Source organism: Silene latifolia, chromosome 7 (assembly GCF_048544455.1).
Source record: "Silene latifolia isolate original U9 population chromosome 7, ASM4854445v1, whole genome shotgun sequence".
In the NCBI taxonomy this organism is placed as follows: Eukaryota; Viridiplantae; Streptophyta; class Magnoliopsida; order Caryophyllales; family Caryophyllaceae; genus Silene; species Silene latifolia.
The window spans coordinates 99241181-99251488 of record NC_133532.1 but is presented as its reverse complement, the minus strand read 5'-3'; the positions used below and the strand labels follow the sequence as shown (position 1 = coordinate 99251488).

Here is a 10308-nt window from a genome sequence, read left to right as displayed (position 1 = left end):
ATTCATCAATAATTCATTTAAGATGTCGTACTCCCTTACCTTGATCCTCAAGGAAGAAAACCGAATCATCCGCAAAGAAGAGATGAGTCAACGGAGTCACCCCTTGCATATTCGAATACCTTTTAGAATATTCTTGTCCTGAGCGTGAGACACATTACATGAGAGCACTTCCATACACAAGATAAAAAGGAAAGGAGATAATGGATCTCCTTGTCTTAGTCCACAGCTTGGTATGAATTGTTGCATCGGGGCTCCATTAAACAACACCTCATATGAAACAATACTAACACAACTCATGATCAGAGTAATAATTCTATCTGGAAATCCATAGCAGACAAGGACTTCTCTGAGAAAGTCTCATCGCACTCTATCGTAAGCCTTACTCATATCGGCCTTAAAAGCAAACCTCCCATTTCTACCCTTCTTTTGTGTATTGATCTTATAAATTGCTTCATTTGCAATAAGAATATTGTCGCTGATATTTCTTCCTGGAATGAAGGCATTCTGGAAGTCTCCCACCAAATATGGCATGACCCATGCCAGGCGGTTAGTTACACACTTGGTGATTATACGCATCAGAACATTACACGGACTAATTGGGCGATAATCCGGGACTCCTTCGGGGTTGTCACACTTAGGAACTAGTGTAATAAAAGTTCTATTTATTTCTCTTTACACCACGCCCGAGTTGAGGATCGACAGAACAGCTTTAGTAAGATCCTTCTTTATAGTGAACCAGCACTTTTGGTAGAAAATTGTCGGGATACCATCCGGACCTGACGATTTCAAAGCTCCCATCTGGAATACTGCCTTACGAACTTCTTTTGCGGTAAAAGGTTTACTTAGAAAGTCCACATCATCCGCGGTCACTTTTGTAGTGATATGTTGAAGTAAGTTTCTGAAAATATTCCCAGAGGACCTATCCATAGGAATTTGAGGGGGATTATACAGATCATAAAAACTTTTCTAAAAAATATCACAAACCCTCGTTGAATCATAGATCCAGTTTCCATCCTCTCCTTTGATGCCAAGAATAAAATTACGTCCTGCTCTACCCTTCACCCAATTGAAGAAATATCTTGTACAGCAGTCACCCTCATTTATCCACCTAAATTTTGCCTGTTGTCTCCAGTAAATAGCTGCTACCGTAGCAAATTCCATAATCTCTTCATTTACACTCGTGTAGATTTCATCGTTTCCATCTTGAATGGCCATGTTCATCCCATGCTCAAGTCGTTTGTCAAAATCTTGCCATTTCCCCTTCCATTCCTTTCGTTTATCTAGTGTCCATTTCTTGACATTCTGCCTTATATGTACCCATTTCCTCATGACACGGTACACCGGTGATCCTTCCCACTCTCTCCTCCATGCTTCTTTTATAATTTGTAGACACTCCTCATATTCTAATGCCCAAGCCTCCAATTTATAGGGTTTATTATTCATATTTCGTGTTAGATCTAAATCCAACTCGATCGGTGCGTGATCCGATATTTGGATAGGAAAATGTTTGTGTCCTGTATTCGGGAATAGATCAAACCACGTCTTGGAAGCTAAAGCCTTATCAATCCTTTCATACAACCTCGCATCTTCTTTTCTGTTATTATACCATGTATACCTCGGGTCCTTAAAGGGGATCTCCAAAAGTTCATTGCTTATTTTCCACTTAATAAAATCACTAGCTCCATAAATACCATTTTTGTTCTTACTAAACTTGTCACAAGTGTACTCCACTTGATTAAAATCCCCAATAATCAGGAAAGGGAATTCTAACCTTTCAAGCCAACTTTCTAAGTCACCCAATACCAAAGCACGTTTACTTGGCTTCGGGTCACCGTAAAAAAGAACAAGATACCATAATTTCCCATTACATTTCTCCACAAGAAGGATCATAAAATTTTTACATTTCATTATGAGGCTCATCTTCGCCTCCTTACGCCAACCTACCCGTAGCCCCCCCCCCCCGAAAATCCAATTGCATCCACACCATCAGCCATTACAAAACCAAAGTTTCTAAAAATTTGGCTAACATTGGTTGCGTTACACTTATTTTCTAAAAGGAAAATAAAGTCGTAATACATATTATTTAGTAACGCTCTTATTCGAGGAACTATAGGGCAGAGCGTATTGCTTAGGCCCCTACAGTTCCAAAATAAGCCCATCATGGCTGGCGAGGAGGTTGTGTTAGCCCAACCTCCGCAAAACCCTCTTGATCATTGACTGAAGAAGAGTCGGTAGACTCCATCATTTCTTGGTCAGTAACCCTTATACGGAACCCAAATCCCTTCTTTTTGTTATGTTGGCCACAAATACCGTCCCCATAGCACCCCTTTTTTGACAATTGCTTGAGATAATACTTTGCGGTTTCTACTGAGACCATTTCTTCCTCTGGTATAATACCTGCAGTCACTTGGGAGTAACACTTCCTTTTTTCTAGCTGCCCTAATAGCCTCCTTGTTTAACTTGCCCATATCAGACTCATGATAAGCATCAACAAGAACCATGAATCCATCAGAAAAATCAGACACCTCCACAGCTGCAATTTGCCTTGATTTCGCTCCCACTTCAGGTATGTCAAAGAGCATCACCTCCTTCCTTAAACTTTCAGCATTTTCCTTCATACTTTCCTTCTCTTCTTCAGTTTTGAACAGGCTCTCCAGTGTTTTAAAGGAAGGAGTCCCAATTTGTAACTCTAGATCCTTTCTGATAATTGTTGCAGGTGTAATGTTTAATGGAATGGAGCCTACCAGAATAAGCTCCTCCTGAACCAAAGCTCCAACATCACAGCTATTTCCCACACTTAAGATCAATTCAGTGTTGACCCCATTCGAGTCTCCTTCATTTCCAGCAACATTCAACATCAGATCAGTATTAACATCATTAATTTGTTGATCATTACTCGCATCAGGAAGAATATCCATGCCATGATTAGCACTAGACCCAAGAACGAAATCATTGCTTTGATCGGCAGAGTTAAACCCCTCAGAAGGAGTAATGGGCTCAGGTTCCTCATCAGTAGACTCAGATTCACTTAAGACAATAACATAATTGTGACCCTGATTGCTCTCATCCCTTTTCCTTTCCTCTCCCTCTGCCACATCATAACCAGCTTGTCCATACGTTCCAAAAATCCCAACCTGAACAGCAGATCCATCAGGGTAATGGTAGACAATTGGTAAACCACTTGGTGGTGTATCAAAAGTCTGGTTATAACCTCTGTAATCATTATCCTCCATAACCCAATCAACATCTCCCTCCACTCTGTTTATAATAGATTCCTGAACCTTTTTATCTCTGTCCACCACCCCACTCAAGCTCCCCTGCCTAGCATACAAGGTACGGGTCATCTACCTGTAATTGCATCATCATATCCTGATGTTCCACGTTATGCCCTCCCTGATTTTCAAAGTCTTCCCCAGCACTATGGAGCTCCTCGCTGACATTATTATCAGGCTCTAACCAACCTCCCACCCCAGCAGGTAAAGATCCCCTAGCCTGCCTATCACCCTCATTTTGAATATCAGCATGCATCTCAGTATCTTGCAGGCTCACATTTCCACTCCTAGTGGGATGAACGTCTGGTGGATTTACACCCACATCACTCATAACAGCATCTCCCTCCTGACCATATGTCTCCCCTCTCTCATACCCATCCATACCTATCCCCCCATGCTACCCAGCTGGAACACTACAGGGCTTGCAAAAGGTTGTGCAGTCACGACAAACCTCATTCCTAGAAATACCCTCCCCCCAGGTGTAAGTCCAAGGTCAAAATCAACCACTCTTTCTGGTGACTCCCTTCCTCTACGGTTAATATTCCTTCTCTCATTATTCAGACGTACCCTAGAGGATAAATAACGAGTTGTGGATGGTGTTGCTCTGAGATCCATATTAAACATAGTGTGGTTACTATTTGCTTGAAAAATTACAAAACATCTACCCTCTGTTCTGTCAAACATACCATTTATATTAGACACAATAGATGTGATACTTTCACTACATTGTGAGACCTTGTGACCAATCTTCCCACATTTTATGCAATAGTTGAACACCTCCTCATATTTGAACTGTAACCATAACAAATATCCCCCATCCATTGCCAGGGAAAAACCCGGCATTAGAGGTTCATTCAACTTCACACAAACCTTCAGCCTCAGAAAATCATTTTCAGGAATCCCCTCAAATTGTTCGACAAAGTAATGGTTGCTAAGTAAATTACCTGCCACTTGAGCAACTTCCATGGTCAGATATTCAAATGGCAATCCGCAAAACCTCACCCAGATTTCTGCAAAAGGAAATCTAACAGTCCTTGGTACCGTATCAGGGTACCACCTAGCAAACACCATGACTGCCCCATCAATTGTCGCCATGCTTCTTGTCAGGAGTCCCTCAATATCCTTCACTGCCTCACAATGTAAAACATAAATCTCACCCATTTTAAAAGTTGTGATTCTACCATTGGTGTGCCATTTTCTTCTGATGACATCATTCACCAGCTCAGCCTCGAACAACCGGTAGTCCACCAGGAACCCAAGCACACATTGTCCCCAGAACTCACGTGACTTTCCCAACTCAGCTGGATCAATATTCATAACCCCTCCAGCTCTAGGGAACCTCCACAGGTTAGAGTGTAAAGGGTTCATAGGATTGAACTCGGCGTTAGGGTGGGGATGATGAAAATTCTAGTGATTATAAATGTTTTGATGAACATCATGTCTGAAAGCTTCCTTACCGTTTCCAAACTTACCAAACTGGGTTTCAAAATCCATTTGGGGAAAACTCGAGTTCTGACTAACAGTTGCTCGTAGAAAAGTTTTTTTGATCTTTTTGATCTTTTTTTGGAATAACAAATGTTGATTGATGAAATTTAAATGCATTCCAACCCCCCATTTTATGGATTTATATAGTGCAGTAAAAAGGGGGGAAAATGATGCTTGGGAAGTTCAACAAAAAAAACTCCCCAACCCTCACAAGAAGAGAAAACTCGGATTGGTAGCAGGGTCTTGAGCAACACAAAAACCCCAACCACCAATCAAAATCTCTTCACTACAATGATTAATGAAAAACAGAAGAGAATATGAAGAGGGAAACCCCTTCCTTTCAATAGGGAAGCTGGAAAACCTAAAACCTACCCCAATCACTCACCCAATTAACAACCTAGAAAGCTAATAATTATAAATTATGATCATAGCAGAAGGAATAAAATCATGCATTTTCAGAAAGAATATTGGGTTAATCAACCATCCAATGAATTAGTTAAGAGCAGACAGGAATTTATTTGGGGAAGCTAAAGATCCTGGGGGGTGATTAATAGGCTTAATGATTGTAAGGAGGGTATGAAACATAGAGAAGATGAATGAACAAAAAAGACACGTGCTCTTCTAAAAGAGAGAGCTCTCTAGCTAGGTTTGGATTCTCCTTTAGTTGGTATACCTTATTTTTATTTCTTTCGTGATTTTATAATTTTTTTAATAACATAAAAGAGTATTAAATAGTAAGTATAAATAACTTCAAATCTATCAGATTAATAAGAATGAGTCATGAATATATTCGATGTTTCGTGGTTTTATGATTTTATTTTAGTATTTTCTACTAGAAAAAGGAAACGTATCAAAAACCGTATATCCTATTTCAAATTTTGTCGATACGTATCCGATATAATTTTTTATAAACCACATCGTACATACGGAAATTCATATCGGATATATGGAAACTCGTATAATTGAAATCATATACCGTATCGTATACATATGACAAAACTGTATCGTATATTTTTACTTACCCCTAATTTTTGGAACATTTTGAAGAAGTTCAAAACATGTACAGTAAGTTAGAGCATTTAGGCTATTTTAAGAACTTTTCACAAAATTGAGCACAAATTCAACCTTTTATAAAACGAGTGTGTGATACTACATAAGATTTATTAAAAAGAAAAATACACGAAAAATTCATGTGGTGCCCTTGAGCTTTGTCATTTTTCACGTGATATTTAACTTTTTAAATTTGTCCACATGGCACCTTTGAGGTCTGGTTTTTAAACGCAATGTGCCCTTTTTATCATTCTTAATATCTTCATTGAGCATAAATCGAAGACCAAAATTCATAATTGGTCAATTTTTTTCTAAATTGATCATCTCTTCAAGATCTTTACTTTGATAAAATGAAAAATGGTCACGCGGAAACTGAAGATCAAAGTTCCGGTTGATTTGAGGATTTCAGAAAAACAAAAAAATAAACGTATGTCGACAATTTTTTTCCTCAAATCGTAGATTATGACGAGATAATCATTTGAAAGAAAAATTGGCTGATTCTGAATTCTGGTCTATGACCTATGGTCAACTAAAGTTTTGTATAATGACAAAAAATGGCATATTGTACATGAAAATCAATCATGGAGGATATTATGTACATAAATATTAAATCATGGGTACCATGTCAAAGTGGCAAAGTTCAGGTGTAATACCCGGATATTTTGGAACCCGTAAAGAACCTTGGGATGCGTGAGAGAACCCTTAGGCTTGACAAGAAGTTACTCGGGAGTAGGGGATGACTGCACACTAGACCAAGTAGAACTTCGACGAGACCTAGTGAGCATACAGTGGACCGAGCAGGTGCCACTCGGCTGAGTACTCGATCGAGTGGACTCAGCACTCAACCGATTGCAGCTCCTCAGTGGGCGATAAAATTTATGACGGGATCTATTCTGCCTAAACCTAATTCATTTTCCCTCTTTTTCTCTATCACTCCCAATCCTCTCTCTTCTCTCTAAAACCCTCTTAAACACTCTTCCATGGGGTTCAAGCTTGGATTAGAAGATTATGCACCTTATTCTTCTTCCTTTCACTTTGTAAGTAAAGATCTACCCTTTTTCCTTTTCTTATAAACCCTAATTTTTTGGGGTTTTGTTATGGGTAATTAATTAGTGAATAATATGAATGATATGGGTAATGAGGGTAATAATAAGGGATTATGTATTACACAAGTATATAGAATGTTGGAATTTAGTTTGTAATATAATTTCTTTATTTGTATATATATGTAGGTAATTTAAAAAATATTCACAAGGTTTATTTAATATTTGATTTATTTAAGTGAAAAATATGTTATCATAAAATAAAAGGTTATTTAATGAGAATACTCTAAACAATCTGCATGCTTCTCAAAATAGTACAAACTATAATTTAATTACTCCTTCCTATTCACTCATTTCCTCTCTCTTTCCGTTTTCATGGTAGTCAGATTTTCTTCCCTCTTTCCTTTTTTTGAAAGTTTTGTGTGGTCCAAAATCAAATTGTATGTGGGGTAGAGTATTTTGTGTGGTCCAAAATCATTTTCTTATTTCTTGTGCAAGATGGAAGGAGAAGAAATGAGTGAATATGAGGGAGTATATTATACCGAACGATTACACCTTTTTCCAATTACTAGAATAGGTGGAAGGGCTACCTACTACCCGGTAAAATTCTTTTTTTTTTTTTTTTTTGTTTTTTTCTCCAAAACTACATATTACACTTCCTTAAAACACCTTAAAAACACCATTACCCTTCTCCCAATCTCCATTATTCTAAAAAAAACTCGATTACTAAATCAAATTAATATCATAAATTCATAATCCTTAAAGACTAATTGATCAACCATGAGTTCTGCATCCTCACCTCTCAAAATCCCCACAACCATATACTCTCACATCCCTCCGTCTTAATACCTCTTCGTAACATCACCAATGATACCACCTGCAATGGCAGTGGCAATTCCGCTAGCTCACAAGATGGAAATGGAGATCGAGGTGGTCCTGCCCCCACGATCGACATCAATGAACCTCCTCGTAGAGACGAGAATCACCCCTCATGTGATGAGAACTCTCACCAGAGAGTCTGAGGCTTTTATGTCCTCGCTATCTCACACCTCGGTAAGTTTAATGGATAGATACCCAAACCATCTTAACCAACGACCACCTTTAATTCTGATGACTTGGAATGTCCAGGGAGCAAGGAGTGTGGCGTTTTTATCAATGTTTAAAGAAATCATTCGAATCAATAAACTACAGGTTTTAGCCTTAGTTGAAACGCATTTGAGTGGGACTGCCGCTCAGCGAGTTTGTGATAGAATCAATTATGGAGGAGCAACTCATGTTGATGCTGAAGGTTTTAGTGGAGGGATTTGGTTGTTTTGGCGACCAGAGGAAGTGACTGTCACCCCATTAATCCACAATCCGCAGCATATTACGGTTGAAATTACAAGAGTAGGAGAGATTATGTGGTATTATACAGCAGTGTATGCAAGTCCTTACTCTATCAAGAAATAAGAGTTACGGAGGGACCTCGAAACTTTTGCTGCTTCTCATAACCGTTCGTGGTTGGCGATGGGAGACTTCAATGATACCAGATTTATTTATGAACGAAATGGTAGCAGTGCAGGTATGACACGAAGATGTGAGAAATTTAATTCGTGGCTTGAGTCTAATGAGTGGATAGATCTTGATTATACTGGACCTGATTACACTTGAGCGCAGGGTAATACAGTGGATACAAGGAAATGGGCAAGATTGGATAAAGTGATTTGTAATTCTTCCTGGAGAGTTATGTTTGCGGAAGGCTCTCTCCGTCATTTGATGCAAAACCAATCTGACCATTGTCCTATATTGGTTAATACGAATGGGTTTGCTCCGTTACCAGCCATGCTCAAACCGTTTCGTTTCCAAGCAACGTGGATGTGTCATAATAAATTCTCGGAATTTGTCAAAACCAATTGGAAAAATGACCAACCTTTAATTCCATTTGTATATGAACTTGCAAACTCTTTACAAAACTGGAATAAGATGGTTTTTGGTAATATTTTTGAACGTAAAAGAAGTTTGGAAAGGAGACTTCTAGGCGTCCAGGAAAAAATATCCAGAGGTGGGATGATTTATTTGTTTAAACATGAATGGAAACTTAAGCGAAAACTAGACGAAGTGTTCAAACAAGAAGAGTTATTATGGTTTCAGAAGTCTAGAATGAAAGCTATATGTGACGGAGTTAGAAATACAAGATTTTTCTATCTTAGTACCATAGTTCGGTGGAAGCAAAATCGCATTGAATGTTTACAGAATGATGAAAGGTCAATGGGTATGGAATGGTAAAGAGGTGAAAAACTTAGTTTTGAACTTCTTTAAAATTCCTTTGCTGGTCAAGTATCCACCATTAATTTGGAGGGGTTGACGAGTGGGCTATTTCCGGAATTAACGATGACAGAACGTGAGAAACTGGAACAGAATTATTCAAATGCGGAAATCCAGTGTGCGCTGAATCAAATGTCACCGTATAAGGCTCCTGGTCCGGATGGTTTCCAAGTAATATTTTATCAGTCACAATGGGAAATGGTGTCACCAAGCTTGTGTCGAATGATACTTAATGTAATACCCGGTATTTTAATATGATATTATATTAGGCCGAGTTACCAGCTGGGTCGTGTAGTGTATTTGTGACTCGGGTAATTATGTGACTCGGGTTTTAATTAATCTAACTAGGCTAGGCCCATATCGTCTTAATAGTACCTATCCTATATGTATAACTCATCTAACCAAACCCTAATCTCCCCATCACCATATTCACTTTAACCATGAGAAAAGAGAGAAAAGAGAGAAGAGGGAGCCGTGTGTGAAGGGAGCCGCGTGAGGCATTGCGAGGCGATTTCTCAGCCTATTCTCATCCTATTTCGTAAGTAGACTATCCTATTACCTCTTTATTCAATTATTAGCATAATTATAGTAGTAGTGGAATAATTTTTGTAACCCTAGAAATTGGTTTGGGGGTTTTGATTATAAATTCTATGAGATAAATGAATAGAATAGTTACAGCAATTTACAGATTCGTTGGTCTGTATTGTTTGAGTGTTTTACCTGTCTTAAAGTCGTGGGATACAAAAAGTTAAAGAAGAGACTCATGTTTATTTCAAGCCTAGTGTATGCCTGTGAAAATAGGTAGCATTTCACCGTGTAGTTGTTCCTGAAGAAATTATTTGTGAACGTCTATCTAAAAAGTCCGCGAATCAGTAAAGGCTGAAAGATTACTTCTAAAACGTAATTTAGATATTGAATTGGTGCTGGGTCTTTTTCATATATTTAATTTAAAGAGTTTAGATGAGTTAGGCGTTGGTTTTACTTAAAAATCATTTGTCAAACTCGTTTTATGAATCAATACTTTTTATGCGACGGTTTCTGTCAGTTTTTGGAAATCAGTCTGAAAACCCTTGATAAGTTTGGAATTTGAGAAAAATACAGATATAATTTGTAGCTAAGACTCATGGGGTTCCAATCCAATTGGCCTTGCATCA

At 38.4% G+C, this 10308-nt stretch overlaps 1 protein-coding gene across 1 annotated transcript; it reads left to right on the top strand.

Moving 5' to 3' along the window:
- The first annotated feature begins 8396 nt into the window (after positions 1–8396).
- Positions 8397–9115, top strand: LOC141590409 (uncharacterized). Its single transcript, XM_074411003.1, has 2 exons — positions 8397–8411; positions 8507–9115. The coding sequence occupies exons 1-2, from the start codon at positions 8397–8399 to the stop codon at positions 9113–9115; spliced, it is 624 nt and encodes a 207-aa protein (XP_074267104.1).
- Positions 9116–10308: the final 1193 nt, after the last annotated feature.